General features: G+C 39.5%; 1 protein-coding gene across 5 annotated transcripts in view; it reads left to right on the top strand.

Moving 5' to 3' along the window:
• The window catches only part of PTPRG (protein tyrosine phosphatase receptor type G), a 759790-nt gene that overhangs the window by 420005 nt on the left and 315736 nt on the right, over positions 1 to 24049 (top strand). For all 5 annotated transcript variants that reach the window (XM_061128174.1, XM_061128173.1, XM_061128172.1 and 2 more), the window contains 2 exons: positions 4240 to 4419; positions 18905 to 19053. In XM_061128174.1, coding sequence (XP_060984157.1) covers positions 4240 to 4419; positions 18905 to 19053 — 329 coding nt within the window. The remainder of the gene's footprint in view (positions 1 to 4239; positions 4420 to 18904; positions 19054 to 24049) is intronic.

Here is a 24049-nt window from a genome sequence, read left to right as displayed (position 1 = left end):
TGTCACATCTCCACCCCCAACCACCATTTCTTAGAACTGAGCCTGGTACTGAGCATTTTGTTGAGTCAGTGTTGAAGTGACTTTGGTGATGATGTTCATTAGAACAAGACTGAGTTTCCTCCTGGATTCACCTTCTTTGATTAGAGAGCTCTGCTAAAGCGTAGGGAAAATGAACGTCTTAAAAATGATCATTTCCCAAAAGGTTTTGAAAGCAAAGTTTTATCACATTCCTTTCTTTTAAAAAACTTTCATTGCTGTTGGTGGACTTGTTAAGTTTGCACATAGATTCTATCCTGCACATCATGTCTTTGCTGATACAGCGTTACTGTATCACTGTTCAGATTAATGTCTTAATGAATAAATGAGTGTTTACTTTGAAAGCTGACATTTTGAGTCCAGGAAATAAAGACTTAGGAAGAAATCAGCAGATAGAAGTGTAAAATTAAAACCAAAGTAATGACAGAGAACATGTCATGAGAGACAGACCTGTGGAAGATTTCTTAATGTCATCTTCCAATTCATGTATTTGTGGTAAAAATATGTATACTAGGAGCTCATTGTCTATCAAGTTCTATGCTAGAGAGTAGAATCAAGTCAAACAATGTAGAGAAGGAACCTGTTCTCATAGAGTAATGAGCTGTGAGGAAGCCAGACACTAAAGAGTAAATAATTACATTCATGATAAGATGTCCTTAGGCAAACAAGAACCCATTGCCAGGAGAATACAGAACCCTGTGCATTTCTCACGAAAGCCTCCTTGGCAAAGGGATATTTACACTGAGATCGAAACCTTCAACCAGGAGTTTCAGATGTATTCGTTGAATTTATTAAAAGGAAAATACTGGGAATTCCCTGGCAGTACAATGACTAAGACTCCGCACGTCTACTGCATGGGGCATGGGTTCGAGCCCTGGTCAGGGAATTAAGATCTCCCTTGTGTCCAACCAAAAAAAAAGAAAATATTTTTCATTCTAGATTGAGGAGAAGTCACTGTTAAATTGCCTTGGTACTAATCTGTTGGCAGTATGTCTCAATCAGATCTAATTCATACCAGACTCTTAACAGGTAAACAGGGAGTTACTCTTGGCAGCCAAGCTACCCTGCGGTTTCTACCTCTGAGCCCCATGCCTCCCCATTTTGAGAAGATAGCCTTGCATATTAGATTGTCATGTCAGAGTTGGTGAACTGCTCTAAATAGGTCCAGCTATTAAAATGCAGATATTCTAAGAAAGAGTCAATAAGAGGAAACCAAAATGCACATGACTTTTTCTTCTTGTTTTAGGTGGGTAATCCCAGATCTGAGAGAGGAAGGCTTCTTGCTGATTGCTTTCCCTCCTTCAAACCTAGGTTTCAGTCAACCACAGTGGTTTGGTTTTGTTTTGAGTCATGTTTTTTGCTTAAAGGCATTATTCAAAGTTTTGAAAAACAAAGCATTCAATGCTATGAGACTTGTGCATCTGGAAATGATTAATGATATAATTCTCAGTCCTTTATAAAGTGTCTGAACACTGAAGAGATTTATACAGTGTGGAACGGCCATGGTGCTTCAGCGTGAAAATAGGTAATCGATACCTGCAAGCTTGAAAAAAGTGTTCTATTTCCTCCACTAATGACATAAGGGGTTTTTGCAAAGCAAGGGTGTCTGGAGCATGAAGCACTCCAAAGAAGAATTAATTTAAAATCTGAAGTGAAAGATCAGTTTCAATTAAAATTGCACTTGAGCATTTATTGGGTAGAAGTGTGAAAGCAAGCATGGTAGTTGGCTTAAATCTTCAGATTTTTACCAGTGAATAAATGAATCTCACTGATATGAACCCTGATTATATTTTTATAGAGTGCTAACTTATATTTCACCTATGCCTGGCAGGTTATGAGAAATACTGTGAATGGCAAGTATCTATCAGAGGCTACAGAGTTTTTTTGTTTGTTTGTTTTCTTTTCTTTTTTTTTCAGTAGGATAACTACCAGGTGTCTAGGTGTTTTTACAAATGATGGCTTGTGTTCTTAGTTCTTTGGAGTCACATGTGTTAGAATTTATTTTTTAACATGTATTTTTTTCCCATCGAGTGTAATTTTATTGTAGTAGTGAGTTTCTGAAAGACATTATATGCATACATAAACACACGCAATATGCTAGCACTTCAGTTTCCGTATTTCCAACATACAGGCCCAGTTGTAGCTTAGCCAGAATTAACACGGTGCTCAGCTATCAAAGACATCAACGGCACTTTATTCAATTTTTTAAGGAATCTTTTTGGTATGTGGAAGAAAATCTAGAGCAAATAGGATAATTGGAGCCATTTCCATCCGCTTTCCTCTCCTTTTTTTCTTCAACTATATTTATGCAAGGTGAAACATACACAAATGCACACCCTGTTCCTTCGTGACTCATCTCACACAGTCTTAGGGAATTTGACCAAGAAGTGACATGACATGAGGAAACAGCCCTTGACAATTCCTAATGTAGTTGGAATCCTACAGTAAAGGAAGTGGTGATGCTAACTTTTTGCAGAAAGTCTTCTGGCACTTAGAAGTAATTGTGAAACATGCCCTGAGGTCGCTAAATCTTTGCCCGTCAGTGAATGTGTTCTTTCTGATCGTCTCTTTTATCTTAGTCTTTGGGATGAGGATTAGGGAAAAGGACCCAGGCATAGAGTGAGGCTGAGCTCTTTGCCAGACAGCAAGCATTTGAATCGTTTTGGGGGCAGCTTTGTCAGTTACTTTTGCAGCCATGAAGCTTCCATTACTGTGACTGAAAAGGTTTTTTGTGGTCACCCCTTTGTTCATGGTACCCCTATTTGTATCTGTTGTGAGCTGTATCAGACTTAGGGGAATGGGGAAATCCATGGCCAGTGAGTGTGTGGTGGGTGTCGGGCACAGGTGTGGACTCTTCCTTGGTAAGAGGGAGACCTAAGATGTCCTCCTGTCTTCCATCGTGCAAGGCTAAGTATGGAATGAGACAGAAAGGAATGGTTTCGTGGATGAATTGATCACCTAAAGTCTCTTTGGCCATTCATCCTCTTTTATTTGATATGTGAAGAAATTTAAAGCTTAAAAAACCCCGCTAGGAATACAAGTATGTGTATATGTATTTATACACTAAACTGTATTGATTGAGAAGCCTCAGGTTTATCTTCTAATCATTTTACAGTTGTTACATGCTGCTATATATAAAATAGATAATTAAGAAGGACCTATAGTATAGCACTGGGAACTACTCAGTATTCTGTAATGACCTCTATGCAAAAAGAATCTGAAAAAGAATACATACGTATATGTATAATTGAATCAATTTGCAGTACAACCTGAAACTAACACAACATTGTAAATCAACTGTACTCCAATATAAAATAAAAAATTGAAAAATTATACTGTTTAGACCTATTATATATCTGGTTTTCAAACAAAAAATGTATCTTAATCTCTCTAGTAAGTGATTTTTTTTCTAGTTGACTCCTTCTGCTTTGTCGTGTCATGAAGGTTGTAAAATTTTCTCTCCCTATGCCTGCTTGACACTCATTAGGGTTATGCATGATAGCTGCATTCTCTTTGTCTATTTCCATGGAATATGTCCCTCCAAAATCTTTATTTATATGACTGAGTCTAGTCTTAAGGTAGCTTTGTATCCCCCTCTCCTATGACAGAGAGGGGCTGAGAAAGAGAAATGAGTGCCTTAATATCTAAGTGTTCAAACTGGCTATAGTGAAAAATCTCACAATTAGCCAAAGGAAAACCATATCCTATTGAGTACATTGTTTGCAGTGACTCTCATCTAGTGCTGTGTTGCTTTTAATTTTTTTTCCAGTTCAGAAATTCCTAGAAACATGTTTCATATAATGTTCACAATAGCAGAACATGCTAAATTGATGAAGGTGTTTTCTTGTGAATAAATGTTCTGTTTATTTTAGGAAAATTATTTTTAAAACATTTTTTTTTAAATGTGAATAACTCCGACAACCCTTCTGCTTAATTTTCTTAATTGGGTAATAGAAAAAATGAGCAAATATTTGATTACAAATCAAGAAGCCAAACTATCTCAAGTGAGATTTTTTACTTACATTTTCTTGCCCTATCCAGCAAGTGGCTTGGGCTGCGCTTTCCAGTGCAGTAACATCGTTAGGGTGGGGATACATAGGAAAATGTATCTTGGCAGATGAAGTGCTTGACTTTTGTGTGTCGTATTCATTCCATCCGTGCCCTTTGAGCCACAGGAATTGAAATCTTGTCTTCTCTGAACAGGTGCCTATGGTCCTGAGCACTGGGTCGCGTCCAGTGTCAGCTGTGGGGGCCGTCAGCAGTCGCCTATAGACATTTCGGACCAGCATGCACGTGTCAGTGAAGAGTACCAGGACCTGCAACTTGATGGCTTCGACAATGAGTCTTCTAACAAAACCTGGATGAAAAACACAGGGAAAACAGGTAAACTGCATCTTCTTTACCTGTCTGTAGGACAACATGAAATGTTTCTGGTGTCTCTGGTCTGTACCTTAACCAGGACTTGTTCCTTTAGTTGTGCACGTTACTGTAGACAACATAAAGCTGAGTGAGAGCTCTGGAACTGACCCTCGGTTTAAGAACTGGCTGCTTGCTATACTAGCTGTGTGATTTTGGGCAAACTGCCTAACCACTTTGTGCTTAAATATTTTTTTTTCCCCAATGTGACAGGGTAAAAATATAAAGATAAAAATGTATATGGATAATAACATATATGTATCAATCTCATAGAATTGTTAAGATTTGAGTGGGTCAGTCCATGTAAAGTATATAGAATGAACTTTGAGACCTCTGTTCTAATATGGTGACCACTAGCCATATGTAGCTATATTTAAATTTAATTAAAGCTAAGCAAGATTAAAATTTATTCCCTTAGTTTTAGTAGCTGCATATAGTTTTGTTTTTGTTTCCTGTCTTCTTAGGGTGTCTGTTTGCAATGTTGGAAAGCAGAGGAGACACACATTAAGATCTTTGTATTTTGGGGTTAGAGTTGTAGGGGTCACCTTTATTTTTTTCAGCTTTGTTAATATACAGGACTTCCCAAGTGGCGCTGGTGGTAAAGAATCCGCCTGCCACTGCAGGAAATGCAAGAGACATGTATTAGATCACTGGGTCGAGAAGGTCCCTGGAGTCAGAAATAGCAACCCACTACAGTATTCTTGCCTGGAAAATTCCTTGGGCAGGGGAGCCTGGCGGGCTACAATCCCTGGGGCTGCAACGAGTCAGACATGACTGAGTACCTGAGCACACATTAAGATATAACTGGCATATAACATTTTACCATTTCATTTTTATTGGTCATTTCTTTTGCAGTGCAGAGCTTTTTATTTTGGTGAGTCCCATTTGTTTGTTTTTGCTTTTGTCCTTTGTTGTCTTAGTGTCATATCCAAATTATCATTGACATGACTAATGTCAAGGAGCTTTCTCCCTATGTTTTCTTCTAGGAGTTTTATAGTTTCAGGTCTTAAATTTAAGTCTTTAATCCATTTCAAGTTACTTTTCATGAGGGATGTAAGGTAGTGGTCCAGCTTCATTCTTGTATGTGAATGTCTCATTTTTCCAACACCATTTATTGACAAGACTATCCTTTTCCCATTGAGTATTCTTGGCTCTTTTTGTCAATTATGAGCAAATAGTCGTATGTGTGGGTTTATTTCTTAGACTCTAGATTGTATTTCATTGGTTGATGTGTTTATTTGTATGCCGGTTCCATACTGTTTTGATTATCATAGCTTTGGAGTATCATTTGAAATCAAGAAGTATAATGCCTCCAGCTTTGTTCTTCTTTCTAAGGATTCCTTTTTCTTATTCAGGGTCTTTGGAAGTTTCATAGGAATTTTAGGATGGTTTTAACTTTTTCTGTGAAAAACACCATTGGGATTTTGATAGGAATTTCAAAGAACCTGTAGATCTCTTTGGGCAGTATTGTACTAGCCACGTTTCATATGTTCAGTAGCCACATTTAGCTAGTGGCTACTATAACAGGCCGCACAGTCAGAGAACATTCTATCTCTGCAGAAATTTCTACGAGACATCACCGTGCCAAATGCACAGATGGAAATGCATTTCTTATCTCCCTTGAGAATTTGATTTGTTAATATTTGTTTTGTATTACAATACAGATGAACACTGTCTTATCCCTTTGTGTATCAGACCAGCAGTTTGATCCTCTGGCTTCCTTTTACCTATCTCACCTTTCACTTAGGGTCCATGAATATGAAATACCACATTTTCAGAATTGCTAATGCAAAGTGCTTCCCTCTCAATCACTACCATGCAAATAACAGTTACAGATTGTTGGTGGAAGTAGCAGAGATTGCCTTGCTGTGCCCCACTGTTTGATTTGAAAATAACTGCCTGAGTGTTATATTACATTTGTGCCTAGTGTTAACTGGGATTCTGTGGTGCTAAAGGTATTTTTTCTTCTCTTATTTTTCTACTCTTATAACCCAACCCATTAAAGCTGACTCACTCTCTCTCTCTCTTTGAAACAATCCCTTTGTAACCAAGGATATCAGTACAGAACACTCCAAGCAATCCCTCCAGGAGCCTTGGCTGTGAAGCCCTCATGTGAAGCTAAAATGACTTCATTATCTGTCTTTTGGTCCCATTCATGTTGTGGGTCACCGAGTTGCCTTTAAAAAACAACACCACCATCACCTAAGTGGCTGCATGTACAACTTTAGGGCTCCATTTTCTTTCTCTGAACCAGCATCTGTCAGAGAATTTTTGTGGCTGATTGCTTTGGGTTGGTCTGACTTGATCTTAGAATTATTTCCCACTCAACACAGTGGTTCCTGGCTTCGAGCTCTTTTTCATAATGTCCCCATAAACAGGTCTTCGAGCATTATAGCAGGCTACTTTCTCCTGTACCTTGATTCATCTGTTTGAGCAGCTGCTCGGGACAAGCTTGTATACCAGTGATATTATTTATACACCCCTTTTCACCTGCACCTTTCTACTCCCTGAGTTTAGATGGTGTGTTTATAGCTACAACTCAGATTTTCTCTAACACTAGCTTTGCTGTGTGTTTCAAATGTGAGTGTCCTTTGGAGATCCGTGACGGGAATATCACTCCACAGTCAGTCTGAATGTGGTGGACCAGAGCCTTGCTATGCTGGGGTAATCAGATCTGGGGGATGAGTCCCACCTATGTGCCACATTCCGGAAGCCTGCCAAAGGCAATTTGCTGGGCTCTCTGATACGGTTTTCTACTTGACTTGAAACGCTTGACAGCCTTCTGCAAGGATAACATGTTTCAGTGACAGCTTTCAGCTTGGTATCTCCAATGACAGGTTTTAGACAAGTGTGGGGTTCACTCAGTGCAAGTTGATTCATGACCTTGGTCTTCCAGAAGCTTATTATCAATCTCTGTCACTCTGCTAGCCTCCAGAGTGATCCACAAGTTGTTGCCTATCTGTGGGCACATGCGCCTGACTTGAGAGCACAGCCATCCAAATATGAATGCATCTGTCTCTGAAATTCAGAAGTATGGCTTTCTGAGAAGCAGAAATAAATCTTTGTTACTTCTCAAACTGTGCTTATGACTTCAAAATTTATGACATCATCCTAGACAGGCTAATAGCCCATAAATAATCAACCTAACATGATTCCATAGGAGTGATTTTTTTTTTAAAGTACCAACCATTTAAAAAAAAGTATTTATTTATTTTAATTGCAGGCTAATTACTTTACAATATTGTGGTGACTTTTGCAGTAGATTTACATGAATCAGCCACGGGTGTACATGTGTCCCCCATTCCTGAACCCACCTCCCATCTGGGTTGTCCCGGTTCACCAGCTGTGAGTGCCCTGTTTCATACATCAAACTTGAACTGGTGATCTATTTCACATATGGTAATATACATGTTTCAATGCTATCCTCTCAAATCACCCCACCCTTGCCTTCTCTCACAGAGTCCAAAAGTCTGCTCTTTTTATGTATCTCATTCGCTCTCGTGTATAGGGTCGTCATCACCATCTTTCTAAATTCCATATATATGCGTTAATATACTGTATTGGTGTTTTTCTCTCTGACTTACTTCACTCTGTATAATAGCCTCCAGTTTCATCCACCTCATTTGAATTGATTCAAATGTGTTCTTTTTAATAGCTGAGTAATATTCCATTGTGTATATGTATCAGAACTTTCCTATCCATTTGTCTGCTGATGGACATCTAGGTTGCTTCCACTTCCTAGCTATTGTAAACAGTGCTATGATGAACATTGGCGTATGCAGTGTTAAATGTAAACATCGAATTGTATTTTCTGTTCTCTTAAAAGACTTTTAGTGTATGTTTCTCTAGAAACTTGGGTGCTGAAAAACCTGTCTTGTTCCTTATTTTTTTTTTTTGAATATGCATGAACCTAGGAACAGCTTTATTCTGTTCTTAAAATGTCAGATGAGTTCATAAATATTCCAGCATTTTTAGAGAAATGAATATCCATTTGCTTTGTCTATTATGCCTGGATCATATAAATTGAGTTGAACACAGTACAAATACAGGGCAGAATGCTGTGTATCTGAATTAAATGTGGGAGTTGATAATACCAACAGTGAATAGTATTGATAGGCAAGCTGGATAATATTTGTTAAAAAAAGTACATATCATTGTACTTTAGTTTTATAAGATTTGACCATTTGGGGAAACTGAATAAAGGGGACACAGGACCTCTATATTATTTCTTAAAACTACATGTGGATCTACAGTTATCAGGAAGATTAAAAGTTTAATTTTTAAAAAAAAGTATATCATGAGCCACATTGTCTTTGTTATCATCATTCATTTTGGATCTAACTTTCCTGCCTAGATGCAAAAAAACCTTATTTTTCTTCAGTCATTAATTTTTGAGCCCCAAAAGTCTTTCCTTGAAACTTGCACTTCTACAAAATAAATTCAGGAAGAGATACTCATTTTTTCTGTTGGAAATTTATAGGTCACTTATCTGTAAAATAGACTGTCTTTTGGATATTAAAATATGAATACAGAAAGTTAATATTTAAGGTGGCCTGTTACATACAGACAGTAACTTTCCCATAAAGCAGTTTTAATGTTCATATCTGTCTTAACCTGTGGAGAGGACCATATATCCAATCCGGCATAATCAATAGAGCAATGTGGTTGTCCGTAGTCCACTTCTCGAAATTTGTCTAAAATATCTTTAGAAGACAGATAGCATCTCTCTTTCTTTCCGAACAGCCATAACTCTCTATTGTGCCAGTTCTCATTTGATTTCATCTAAAGTTATTTCCCTTTCTTTCATCTTTGTAGAATGAAAAGATAATGCATTCAACAAGAACATTTTGAGATAATCTTGCTGTTCCTAGCATTAGCTTCTAACTAAATGATTGGAATTTAAGATGTAGATAGTGGTTCTGGCCTATGTTAATAAGCCATGGTCTCCTGTGAGTTTTAAGTATTTGGAGGGTGTTTTTTATTTTTTATTTTTCCACCTCTTTTTCTTTTACCTTACACTAAGGACAGATGGTAAATACAGTTGCCAAAATGCATGTTACTACTCTTTCCATACTTCATATTGGTTTGCTCTATTTTTTCTTTGCCTACATTCTTTCTTATTTGTCTACATATACCTGACATAGATGGATTCAAAAAGTAGTTATTAAATTAATAAAAGTAGGTCAACAGTTGAGAAAATCTGCATAGGTAAATTGTGGAGGAACCATGTCCTAATCTGTTGCTGAGCCCATATAATTCAGACAAAGAGTAGGAGACTGTTGCATCTACTTTATTTCACCTAGTCCTTGGAGCTTTTATGATACAGCAGTTCCATAAGAACCCACAGACTTAAACTGAGTCTCAACGAACCGTCTCACTGCAGGCTGGTGTAAAGAGAAAAATCCAGCCTTAAAAACAACCTCAGTCATGTCCACATGCTAGCTCCATGACTGAGCATGTCACCCTAGCTCAGTGCAAGAGGAGCATCTGACGCTGCTTCTCTTTTTGCTCACATGGTAAGCCCCACTCCACCCCCAGCCAAACGAGTGTCTGACCAGGAAGGACACTCTGCATTCTTTGTGGTTGCTGCTTGACCAACTGCTGCCTCCATGGTGCCCTGAAAGTCAGTGTTTTGACCAAGGTTGGTGGAGAAACTGACGCGAGCCTTGCTGAGAGCCATCATGGGCTCCTTACAGGGTTTCCAGTGGTGATTTTCATGATGCTTGATTTCTGTCCAAACTCACGGACTTCTGTGCTCAGCCCTCACTCAGGAGGGAGTTCCATAGTTTCAGCATAACTGTCCGGGTGTCACATGCATAGAAAAGCCTTTAACAACTCTGAGATTCGTAAGGAATATTCTAGGAATTCTCTGTGTGCTTGTCTTCTTGACTCTCAATATTTGCGCTTCCTCTTCTTTTACTTTGTAGCCTATTTTTGTCTGTTCATTAGTATATCTCCACTTTTTTTTTTTTTTTTTGTGGTTTTGCTCTCTCCCATCTTTTCTCTCACATCTCCCTGAATTTCCCCTCTCCTGTAACAAGACTGGCTCTTGCCTGTTGGTCTGTCTTTACTCCCAGCTCCTAACTTTGTCCCCTTTCTCTTCCTTCTTCCTGTTGTCCTTATAGCTAGTCGCAGATGAGAACCACGGTTTGAAAAGGGGTTTTGTTTACTCTGTGTACAGAGTAGAGAGTCCAGCATTGATGGTGAAAATCTAAGTATGTCCTCATTCCAATAAAACCTCTATTCCTGGCATGTTGATGTAGGACAGGTTTTTGGTACAAGTGAAAATACACAGTGATCTCCCAAGTCCATGTTCTTAGGGTTTCCAATTTGGCTTGATAAGAAACTGTTACTTATTTTTATTTTTATTTTTTTTGTTACTCGTTTTTATTCTATCACCCACCACCCTATTGCAGTTATCTTAGTGATCCTTGATAGGTACTGAAGAGGGACCAGCATTGGATCTTTTTCCCTGGGTCACATTTTCTTTAAGCTGTGAGTTTTATTTATGCCATTAATGAGTTGGTCATTTTGCTCACAAAGCGGCTGCCAAGGTTAGAAGCCGAGCCTCAGCCAAGTAGACAGATGTTTGAAAGCATCTGGGTGTTCAGCAGCATTGACACTGGGCCTGCCCAACCCTGTCTTTGTAATACCCTGCAGCACCTCTGGTTAGCTCAAGGTTGCCCAAAAAAGAAAATTTAAGTGTAATTAAGAAAAAATTCCGTTCTTCTTTGGGGGATGCTAAATGTGCTTTGGCTCTTCACTTTTTAAAGTTTCCTGTTTCAAATATCCAGATCCCTTATTATTTAGCCATTAAAAAGAGTGAAATAATGCCATTTGCAGCAATGTGGATGGACCTAAAGATTATCATACTGAGTGAAGTCAAAGAGAGAAGGAGAAATATCATATGACATCCTTTATATGTGGAATTTAAAAAGAAATTACACAAATGAACTTACAAAACAGAAGCAGACTCACAGACTTGGAGAACGAACTTAGGGTTGCAGGGGAGAGGGATAGTTAGGGTGTTTGGGATGAACACGTACACATTACTGTATTTTAAATGGATAACCAGCAAGGACCTACTGTATAACACACAGAAATCTGCTCAGTGTTAAACAGCAGCCTGGATGGGAGGGGAATCTGGGGGAGAACAGATACTTGTGTACGTATGGCTGAGTGCCTTCGCTGTTCATCTGAAATTGTCACAACATTGTTAATAGGCTATACCCCAATACAACAGGAAAAGTTTTTAAAAATTCAGATGTCCAGATTCTTGGATTCTTGTCAGCCTGTTAGTGTTCAATCTTGCCTGAACCCTGCAATTCAAGTTGGAGCCATTTCCCTAGGTCTCTCCTTGCAAGTCACACTGTAAGCTCTGTTCCTGCCTGCCAAGCTCCAGATCCTTCCTGTTATTCCCTCAGCCCTAGCCCTGTGCTCAGGTAATAGCAGCTATCTTCTGAGTAAACTGAAGCTTAATTTACCAGTCACAGAATGGGCAAACCAGCGCTTTGTTGCATAACTTGACTCATGTAGGTTTTGAACTTGGAGGATAATTTTTAAAGTCCACTGTTCTGTGTTTTAGGGCACAGAACCTTCTACTGGGTTGTCATCCAACATATTTTATGATTGAAAGGTCAGCTATTCTGCCTTGTCCATCTTGCTTAGTTTCAGTTCAGTTCAGTCGCTCAGTTGTGTCCAACTCTGCGACCTCATGGACTGCAGCACGCCAGGCCTCCCTGTCCATCACCAACTCCCGGAGTTTACTCAGACTCATGTCCATTGAGTCGGTGATGCCATCCAACCATCTCATCCTCTGTCGTCCCCTTCTCCTCCCGCCTTCAGTCTTTCCCAGCATCAGGGTCTTTTCCAGTGAGTCACTTCTTTGCATCAGGTGCTGTGGCCTGTGTTCCCCACCAGCTATACACTCTGTGAGGGCAGGAGATAATACCTCATTTAAAATCTTCCCTTTGCTTCCCCAGTAGTTATTGGTAAATATTAGATAAAGTAAATGCTGATGCCTATAGGGAAGTCAGTAGAAGATTAGCACTTGAGCTAGTGTGTCTTGACCATCAGACCAGGGCGTTTCTCTTTTGACCAGGAGCCCGAAAGCATTCCCTGATGCACACTGGAACTGTGGGTGGTTGGGGGTCTCAGCATTAATGATCCAATAATGGTAGTCTTTTCCCATCTTGTAGTGTTGAAAGCTGTTTGACAAGTGGTGGAGGTAAGATACTGAGGAGCTTATTTTCCTTCTCACGTGGATTTTTTAAAAACTTTTGGCATCTGTTGCTATTTAGTCAGATTTTAGTGGGAATACTTGCTTTAGGCCAGCATTATTTAGATGCATTGAGTATAATTTATTAACCGTTAATGGATGTCCTGCAAAGAATGCAGTGAATGCCTGGTCCTCAGTCACCTCGTCAAATTCGGAAAGTAATTCCTTATCCATGGTGTGACTTGTATGTCTCCCCTGCCCCTATGCAGAGCATTGTTGCATTATGGGAAGCCCTGGACACAGGGGGAATCTATGAAAGCTGTGGATCCTCTTCCTGGAAGAACTATTATAAACAGTAGTTATACAATGCCATCTATTTTTTAAATATAATCTTGAGGTATACAGTATTATAACCTGACGTCTATGTATACTACAAGGTGATCAGCACTCCAAGTCTCATTTATCATCAGTCACCATACAGTAGATTCCCTCCACACATTTCACCCACCCCTGGTAACTGCACCTCTGATCTCTGTATCTGTGAGTTTATTTCCATTTTAGTTTGCTCTTTTTTTTTTTTTTTTTGAGTTTCCACACATAACTGAAATAATGCACATCTGTCTTTCTCCTTCTGACTTATTTTACTTAGAGTGATATCTTCAAAGTTCATTCATATTGTTGCAAATGGCAAGACTTCTTTCTTTTTCATGGCTGAGTAATATTCCATTGTGTATGCATATCCCACATCTTCTTTATCTATTCATCTATCTGTGAGCACTTAGGTTGTTTCTATATCATGGCTATTTTAAACATAGAGGTTCACATACCTTATCAAATTAGTTTTCATGTGCTTAGGATAAATGCTCAAATGGAATAGGTAGGTCAAATGACCGTTCTGTTCTTACTTATTCTTACTGTTTTTCTATAGTGGAAAAATTCCCACCAACAGTGCACAGAGTTCCCCTTTTCTCCATGCCATTGCCAATACTTATTTCTTGTCTTTTTGGCGATCGCCGTTGTAACAGGTGTGAGGTGATCTGCACCGTGATTCTGTTTTGCATTTTCCTATTAATTAGTCATGTTGAACATCTTTTCATGTGCCTGTTGGCCATGTGTATGTCTTTTCTGGAAAAATGTCTACTTCGATCCTCTACCTAATTTTCAATCAGATTGTTTGTCTTGTTGTCTTTGAATTCTGTGAGTTCTTTGTATTTAACCCCTTACTGGGTATACACATTGCAAGCACCGTCTCCTATTTAATAGGTTGCCTGTTCTTTTCTTTTGGATTGTGTTTCCTTTTTTTAAAGATGTGTATTTATTTATTTTACGGCTGCACTGTGTCTTCATTGCTTCGCGAGCACTTTTCTCTAGTTGGGGCGAGTGGGAGCTGCTCTCTGCTTGCGGTGTGCGGGCTTCTCCTGGCAGTGGCTTCTCTTGTTGCGGAGTACAGGCTCTAGGCGCACAGGCTTCAGTAGTTGTGACTCCTGGGCCCTAGGGCATAGTTTCAGTAGTTGTGACATATAGAATTAGTTGCTCTGCGGCATGTGGGATCTTCCCAGAATGGGGATTGAACCCGTGCCCCCTGCATTAGCAGGCGGATTCCTAAACATTGAGCCAGCCAGGGAAGCCCCTGCTTTTTCATTTTGATGATGGTTTCTTTCTCTGTGCAGAAGCTTTTCACTTTCATATATCCCCTTTTGTTTAATTTTGCTTTTGTTTTTCTTGTCTTTGTAGTCAGATCCAGAAAAGAAGGAGTAAGACCCATGTCAAAGAGTTTACCACCTATGTTTTCTTCTAGGAAGTTTATGGTTTCGGTCTTATATTCAGGTCTTTAATTCATTTTGAATTAATTTTTGCATATGATATGAAATGGTAGTGTTCATTCTTTTGTATGTGACTGCCCAGTTTTCCCAACACCATTTGTTGAAAAGTCTATCCTCTCTCCATCATATGTTCTTTGCTCCTTGTAAATTAATTGCCCATATATGTATGGATTTATTTCTGAGCTTTTACAATACCATCTTCATGCAGTAATGTGATGAATGAATTACTCTTCTGGGCATTCACCCTATGTCAACTATTGTGATCCCACAACAAACTTGTGAAGTTGCTGTTGGACTGTTCCAGTTTTACAGAGTAGGAACTGAAACACCCAGAATTGCAGTAACTTTGTCAAAACTGGATAGTGGCAGATCTAGGACTGAAATCCAGACCAAAGCAACTCAAGAGTCCAGCTCCATTTATGTCCCCGTGCTCAGAATTTTACCTCCTATTTCAGGAGGGCATGGGCCCCCAAATCTGTGAGCAGCTGTTGCTGTGGACTTTGGACTCCAGGTTAGGGATCCTGAATTTGCAACCTGAGGCTTCTTCCACTTCCTCCACCATTCTGTTTCGACTTCATCAAAATCCATGTTAGCAGCTGAACAGCCAGAGGGCCTCGTTCTGTAAAGTCCCTCCTAGGTAACTTACCTGCCTCCTCATCCTCCTCCTAGCCCATCTTTTTCCAGTCTTTAGCTGTTGCTTGCTACCTTCTTTGTTGCTTGCTACCTTCTTAAATGTCACCTTACCCAGTTTCACTTTTTTGTGCTATTGTTTCAAAATTTAAATTAAAATGTATTTATTTATTATTATCATAGTATCATTTACCTATCATACTATATTACTGTTTTGCAGTTGACTCCCTTCATCTTAATTAAAATGAATTGATTTTAAAACAAAGCATTTTATCAACACCTTATTGCAAAAACCCATGCTATTTGACATGTGATAGTTAAGTCGCTCAGTCGTGTCCGACTCTTTGCCACCCCGTGGACCGTAGCCCACCACCCTCCTCCATCCATGGGATTCTCCAGGCAAGAATACTGGAGTGGGTTGCCATTTCCTTCTCCAGGTTGACATGTGATAGACGTATGTAAAAAATTATGCCTATAAGATGTGAAAATAAATCAAAGGTACCAGTGTTATTACTTTCCAGCTTAAATACTTCTGGTAAAAGGAGGAAATGAATGAGTATCATTTGAAGTGTGGAGTGCACATTAAACATCAAATTGAGATTTCTTTTCCATTGATAAGCCCAAAAGGATACAAATAACGGAAATACGTTTTTTACTCGATGTTATAGTAAATTCGAAGTAGCTACTCAATACTTAACATCTCAAGTATTTGGGCCACATCTACCTTTGCTGTTTGTTGTTTCTCCTCAAGGACAGTTTTGTTTTGTGGGAAAAACAATATTGCTTTAGAGTGGAACTCTGTCTGAAAGTGAAAGTACAGGTGTGCTCACCCATCTGCACGGTGCATAGTTTGACAAGAACCCACATTGACCGTGCAGTTGCTGAATTGCTGGCGTTGTGTTCAGCGCTTTTGTTGTATGATTTCCTTCAAACATCAAAACAGCCTCCCCAGGTGTAGGCACTGTTGATGCCATTTGAGCAATGAGGGAAACCGAGACACAGAGAAGTCAGGTAGCTTGCCCAAGGTCACCCAGCTTTTAAGTGGCAGGAGAACATTCTCACCCAGGTGTGTCCGTCCTCTGAGCTCGAGGCTCTTGCCACATTCTGTGTGCTGCAGCAACTCTCTTTGGTACATTTTGTTGTGAAACAGAGCTGTGTTATCTGTGGTCAGCAGAAACTTGTTGCACCGTGGCTGGGCAAGTTCCATGTAAACTAAAATGTAAGCCGTAAGCTGCTTTCGGAAGGTGGGGGCAGTATGTGCTTGTAGCATGCTGTGTTCTCTAGTGAGAGATACTGTAAAATGAAAAATGAGATTAGTCTTTCAGGTTGTACGGTTGCCTAATTATGCTTTTAATTATTCATGTAAAACAAGTAAAATGACCCCTGACAGAGACATAAATGATTTAGGTAAAATCAAATATTTATAAGATGCTGCTGAGTCCCTGGATGTATTGTAACAGATGCACTCCAAATGCTTTGCCTCCGTCCTTTGGATGCAAAATGGTTATGTATAGAATCTGTAACCGGCTGATAGTCATCAGCAGTGTTTAGGACACTACTGAGCTAATTCATAGATATTTTGGCTTTGGCACACAGGTTCAGTGTAATAGTTTATCTTCTAAAATATACTGTATCCTAGTGATCACCAAAAGACAACCCCCTCCTGCTTGTTCTTACCTTTTTTTAATGGCTGGGAAAAGAAAAAACTAAAAAAGGAGAAGAATATTCCATAATCTGTGAAAATTATATCCAAATTGTAGTATGGATAAATTTTTATTGGAACAAAGCCTCACCTGAGCATTTACTTACTGTGTTTCGCTGCTTCTGTGTTTATGAACACAGTTAAGTACTTGAAACAGGAGCCATAGGACCCACCAATCCTTAAGCATGTCTTATCTTAACCTTCTACAGAAAAAGTTCGCCAACCCTTGTTCTAAACCATGCTAGCAGAAATAAAGGTGGAAAAATGCTGTAGCATATTCAATCAGCCTAAGAAACACTTTTATTTCATCTTATCCTTTAATCTCTATTCTACTAATTGAATATTTTTCAGAAGTTGGAGGAAAACTGCCTTTTGAATGAAGTAAAAAGGGATTTACACAAACAGGTTTCCTTCACTTGCTTTTAGTGCTCCCTTTATATAGAGAAGTGCTGAAACTAATTATACTTGTTTTAGAAATGGGTCATTAGTTTAGTCCCTATCTTTTATGGAGACCTAATTTTCATGCTGGATTTCTCTCTAAGACTCGAACTGGGATCTCTTTAGGAAGAGCAGATGATGAGAGTATGAAAGGTTTTCCTTGCCTTAAGAAAGCTTAGCTTTTGATCACAAACCATTTAATATATTGGTTGGAACTTAATGTGTATTTAGCAGCCAATAAGTGTTTGAATGAATGAATTCATTTCAAACAAAATGGAGGGGGAAATATATGACTTACAAAATAAAATTTTTTTATCCACTTGGGTATTCAATTCCTTCTGGAAAAATAATTTTTCTGCTAGTCTAAGTCCATGTTTTTTGTTCTTGATTTCTCTTTTCCAAGCTTTAAGGGAGAGAGATGTGGTTTTGAAATTTAAGATTTGAATTGACTGACGTTTTTTCAGATGGCCTAAGCAAAAGTTTCTTAGAATTAAAAGAAATAGTAAAGTGAATCTACTAAACTGCAGTTAATTTGGGTGACTTAATGAGGATTTTAACTGCACTTTCCTGAACACCATATCAAATATGAACACAGTCTCCAACCCTGGCTGTCTTCCCTTTATTGTTGCCTTAATACTGGTTTCTTGTTGTAGTCACTAAGTCGTGTCTGACTCTTTATGACGCACTGGACTGTAGGCCGCCAGGCTTCTCTCTCCATGGAACTTCCCAGGCAAGGATGCTGGAGTGCATTGCCATTTCCTCATCCAGGGGATCTTCCTGACCCAGAGACTGAACCTGGATCTCCTGCATTGGCAGATGGATTTTTTTACTACTGAAAAGCCCACCTTAGTATTTGTAAACCCTGCAAGTTTTATTACCTGATACGTTGCCTAAGTTTTCTGATTAAAGAAACATGTCTTTAGCATCCGGCTTATGTGTATTTCCCATCTCATTCCAGAGTGAATCTTGGAGTGGCAAGATTCAGGTGAAAGAAGTGAAAGTGTTAGTCACTCAGTTGTGTCTGACTCTGCAATCCCATGGTCTGTAGCTCGTCAGGCTCCACTGTCTATGGGCGGCTTCTGGCAAGAATACTGGAGTGGTTTGCCATTTCCTTCTCCAGGGGATCTTTCTAACCCAGGGATAGAACCCAGGTCTCCTGTACTGCAGGCAGATTCTTTGCCATCTGAGCCATTAGGGAAGCCCTAGGAATCAGTGTTTAAGAAAGAGAAATAATTTTGATCATCAAGCAGATTTAGGAGACCTGATTCAAAGCAACTTACTCTGTCATTGTCTGTTTAGGAGACCTGATTCAAAGCAACTTACTCTGTCATTGTCTGTGGTTTGTGTTTGTTTTTTCTTTTCCAACTATGAAATGGATAAATTCTGAGACCATTCCCTGGGAATTTTCAGACGTTAGAATGTTGAGAGCATTCTTTACCTAGAATGTGCAAAGTGATGTTTTTGACTTGCGTTTTAACAGGTGCATGAGTGCAAAGTGATGTTTTTGACTTGCGTTTTAACAGGTGCATGAGGATATAATTCACATCATATAACCATGAGCTTTATTTAATGCAACAGAAGATATCTTTTAAGTTTGGTTTGGAAACTCATTGTTTCACCCCCGCACCCTATTTTTCACAGTTGCCATCCTGCTGAAAGATGACTATTTTGTCAGCGGCGCTGGCCTGCCTGGCAGATTCAAAGCTGAGAAGGTGGAGTTTCACTGGGGCCACAGCAATGGTTCAGCCGGCTCTGAACACAGTGTCAACAGCAGGCGGTTTCCCGTGGAGGTGAGTGCAACCTGAGATTTCAGGGGCAGCTGTGTCTTGGGCCTTGGCATTAACGGAGAGCTTTGTCTTTACCCCCCAGACATTTTGCGAGTGAAACTTGTACCGTCCTTTCCTTTGTGTCTGGAGATCCCACATATACAGCATGACAGAGGGATAACTGTTCTCAAATTTCTCATCTTTGTTTAATGGGCACAGCATATAGAAGTCACAAACATTGTGGTCTGAGTCGACTTTAACCCTTGGTGGATGATTTCAAACCCTTGGTTTCATTTGACACGATTTCTTCTCCCTGTCTATTTCTGAAACCGTGCTCTCTAAAAGTGAAATTCTGTCTTCGTTTTGACCTTTTAGAAAAGCGAAAAGGTAGTTGATATGTGAAGGGGAGTCTCAGAACCATCTCTCAACGGGGAAGCTGCTTGAAAGGTTTGTGTACTGCTGAGGAAGATGCTGTGGCCACTGGTCATATGACTCACTGTTACCTTTTTGGGATTGATGGTGTCATTTTGCCTCCTCTGTGTCAGTTTTCTCAGAGATCCATGAAGAAGAAAGGGTGGGTGCCTTAGGTCATGTGTATCCTTTCGGTGAGAGAGGGAAGGAGCAGTTCTCCAAGCTCTTGTTTTAATCTTTGGTGGGGACAACGCATCTGCTTCATTGCTAGCCTCATTTTTTTTATATCTTTAATCACAGTCAGGATGTAAATATTCTTTCCTGGGGACAAGCATATTTGTTGATTATTTGGATGCCCACATGGTAAGCTTTACAAATTTGTGGAAGTAGTAGGTAGGCTTGTACCCAGGCCTGTGACTGAACTCAAAACATGGACTGGCAACTCTGTTAGTGTTTTATGACTTCAGTAAGTCATGATCTACTTGGGTCATCTGATGAATATTTTCAATCCTTCTCCATAGAGAAAAAATATAAATGGGTATTTGCATGTAATCTGTAGGGTTTTGTCACTCACCCTCACTCCTCCAGCACATTCATGGGCCTTTTAGGTAACCTTGAAGCTTAAGTGAAAAATCCCTACAAAAGGTGGAGATGGTCTCTTATCCATGATTGCTGGAAAAACCAGAGATCACCATTCTGAGAAAGTGCTGCATATTTTTTTTTTTTTTGGGTGTTGTTGAGCTGATGAATTCACAGTATTAAAAATTCTTTCTGCATTACTATTCCTCTATCATGGGACTTCCTGTCCTAGTCGCATTAATGTTATGCCTTATGAGTAGAGTTTCTACTTAATGGGCTCTTTTTTCTCCTTTTTATGTTGAATGAATCATTTCTTAGAAATCTTAGCTTGATTTGTACTTGGAAAACTTGATTCCTAGAAGCCAAGTTGCATCAGGTTTTGAAGTTTGGGGTTTCTCTTTTGTTCCTGTTGGCCGGTTCGCATTGGCAGTGTAGCCGAAGGGAAAGTTTCTGTCCAGCTAGGTTTGCTTTAAAGCTTCTTTATCTTAGAATCGGGTTGCTATTTGTCTAGTTAATGTTGATCTGGACAAAAGACCTGTGCTTGAAATTTGGGGGAACTTAATTTGGCAGCTGTCTTGGAAAAGAAAAACTCTGGAGAAAAAGGAACTGGAAACTCCTGCCTCATGCTGAAATCACATTTCCTACTGCCTATTTCCTCCTCCTGTTTGATTCTGGAAAGAGGAATAGACTAGATACATATTCTTTTGAAAATTTATTGCTTTAAATGAATTTTTTTAACTCAAAAAGGGCCATGAAATTTAGAAACTAATTAGAAATGGCAGCTACAATGCCCAGACTTACTGTTTGACCAAGCTCTTTGAATTTATTTCCTTCTCAGTAATGTCAGATGGTAAGCTGCCTATATTAATTGGGTGCTTCATTGAAACCCATCTGGTTCCTAGCTTGTTTTTCTTTTTAATGTGATAAATATGTTAAATTACTTAGTGGTTGTAGTTGGAGGAACTTGAATTTCAGAGATCAAAGGTAACAGGATCAAATTTAATTGTAAAATACGCACAGAAATGTTGCTCATTTTTGCACAAGAATTAAATTGCTTTGAGTTCCTGATTAACACCAGGTCTTCCTGAGATTTTTACACTGTTTGAACATCTCAGACTTGGTTTATATCTTTCCACATAACTACACTGCTTTTCAAGAGGTTTAAATGAAAGGGAGAAAATCATAATGTACCATGGTAATTTATCAGCATTGGGGACATTATTGGTCTTTTACAGAGAGCCAGAGAAGGAAGAGCTATTGTGGACGACTGGGCTGGGATTGGTCAAATACAGCATTGATTCTCCACTGGAGATAGCATCCTCCCCTCCAGAGGACATTAGGCGTTTTCTGGGGACACTTGTGTTTGTCACCGTTGTGGGCAGTGGTGTGCTGTCAGCATCTGGTGGACAGAGGCCAGGGATGATGCTAAACATCCCAGTTTATAGGATCCCCACTGTCACTATTGGGAGGCTCTCGGGAAGAGAAAGCTGTGTGTGTAGTGGAATCCAGCCGTCCTTTACTTGTGTGGCATCATTTTAAGTAGATTTGCGTAAAGAAGCCTCATGGCAGAGTTGTTCCATCCTCCTGCGGTTTTTAGAGAGGAAATTGCCTCTCTTGCCTCCTGGGTCAGTCTTGCTGGTCCTGGTTCCTTTAGATTCCATTTGGAATAAAGTCATGACCTTGAGTATTTCCTATTTCCTCAGTTGCCTCGGCCCCAGCACTGCAGGTTGGATTTTAAGTTTATGCCCCATGAGATTCTGGATCTGCTCCCTGAGGGTAAACTTCTACAAACCCAACCTTGTATGTTTTGCTGCTTCCCAGGAATTCTTTGAGGTCATCTGCAACAACTTTGTACACATTTAGAAATTAAACCTCTCCGTGTTTTCCTGGCTGAAATCCTGGACTCAGCCTTGTCGTTCCTGCACTTAAAAACATCCAGCCTAACAGAAAAAATAAATGTCCTTGTTAAAACAAAACAAAAGCCTTTCAATAGTGGCATTTTTTACAGCTCAGTTAAAATTAGAAAAGAAAGTCGAAATCAGATGACGAGGCTAGGAGACTAGACCCACTTTGGGTCCTCAGATGCACTCACCTCCTAGTATTCAGCTTTATCTCTTGTCTAGAAGCAAATTTGTCTGGGTGCCTTCTGTCATGTGGATGCTGGGTTATAATGATGAGGCAGAGAGCCTTTTCATCGAGATAATTATACTCGAGTCACGACACAGATATTGGCCAAACACTCACATATACAGGTTTGTAATATTGGTTGTGAAACAGTCTCTGAAGGAGAAGGGCATTTTGTCATGAGATGGAAGACATCAGTGGAGACAGGTATTTATTAAGAGGGAAGAGATTAATTGGAGCCTGCCCAAAGAACAGAGGTGTGCAAAGGCCCTGAGACAGGTGATACCTAATTGCTTACAGGTACCTTTAAGCAATTAAGAGAGATCAGTTGGGAGGATAAGACCCTCCCCCAAACAATGTTCACTCACTAATTTCTGAAACCTGTGAACTTATTTGTTACTTTATCCAGCAAAAGGGACTTTGCAGATGCGATTAAGCATCCTTAAAGTCAGAAGGTTTAGAATATTCCTATGATTAGGACAGGGGTTCTGTTTGAGTTTTTCCATGGTACTCCACTTTGTTTTACCTGTCTAATCAGCTATCTGTGATGGCTCTGTCCTGAATACTCTCCCTACTCCATACTCATTCCCTGTTTTAAATAAAAGTTCATGTAGCACTAATAGGAATTGAATCATGCCGTGTTTTCGCTAATAACTGAAGTTGGAGTTAATGCAAAGAGAAACCTCCAGATGAAACCCTCTGAGAGCTCCATTAAGGTGGAGGTTCATTGCATGCTTATTTTCTGAGGTAATTAAAATCTTGTTTATTACAATAAGAGATCATGGGAGTTGTTGATTCAGACTTATCGGTGCTTTATGAGTTGAAGTCTTCAATAAGCTTAAATGATCCAAATTGATTATGTGTGCCCTTTCCAGTGGAACTCACAGCTGGTTCACTTCAGTTCAGTTCAGACCATCTTAGCAAGTGAGTAGAAGCAAAGACATTTTTCCTAATACATACCGTGCACACAGTACCATATGGTGCAGGTCTGCAATGCCTTAGCCGAAACCCTTGGGACCAGATGTTTTAGAATTCAGTATCTTTTTTAGAAAGGCATGATGGTGCATATGCCATATATATTTACAGAAGACACATAGTGGGGTCTGGGATTGTACCCCTTGAATGCATTTATATTTTTGCAGCATGCAGATGAATATTCACACAAGTAGGAAATATCACTATTCTAAATGGCTTCCCGTCTCTCCACCTCTGATTTTACTACTGAATTAGTTTTGCACCACAATTATATATATCAATAATAACAACACCTTTGATCTCGGAAGCTTTTGAAGTTTCATAGTCACTGATAAAGGATTTATGGACCTACATTTTAAAAATTGGTCCACAGTGTAGCACTGGTTTATGTTCCAAAGAGTATATGTTATTTCCCCCCATGACACAAGCACACACTAAATTCTTTGTCTCCCTGATGGGCTGTGTGTGTCTGGGTCCTCCTCTCATTCTGCTCCCTGCTCTGCTCTGCCATGATACCATACAACATTCTTAGTCAAAGTTAGGTTTTGTCCAGGGGACAAGAAGGTGCTAGTGTTAGCCTGACCTCAATGTGTGATTCAGTCCCGTTTTAACGTTCTGTTTGAGCCTGCATTCTCCTCCAGTATCCACATCTGTGGATATGTTACCTGGACCTACTCTGTATTCATTCTTGTCTGCCCAACACCTACCTTTGTGCTTAGAGTCAGACTGATGATTTTCCTTTCATTTTGTGAAATGAATTTTGTTCTTCCAGTGCTTCTGTCCTATTCTGGTTGGATAGTTGACTTGCCTTAAACCCCTAGGTTATGTCCAGGTAACTCACATCTGCCTGCCTTCTCCCAGGTAAGATGCTAAAAACAACCTAAAGGGATGACAAGAAAAACAGTGACATAATGTACAAGTAAAATGAATC

The sequence above is a fragment of the Dama dama genome, chromosome 24, assembly GCF_033118175.1.
Source record: "Dama dama isolate Ldn47 chromosome 24, ASM3311817v1, whole genome shotgun sequence".
In the NCBI taxonomy this organism is placed as follows: Eukaryota; Metazoa; Chordata; class Mammalia; order Artiodactyla; family Cervidae; genus Dama; species Dama dama.
Note: the sequence above shows the minus strand (reverse complement) of the source record. Positions and strands in the feature narration are given on the sequence as shown.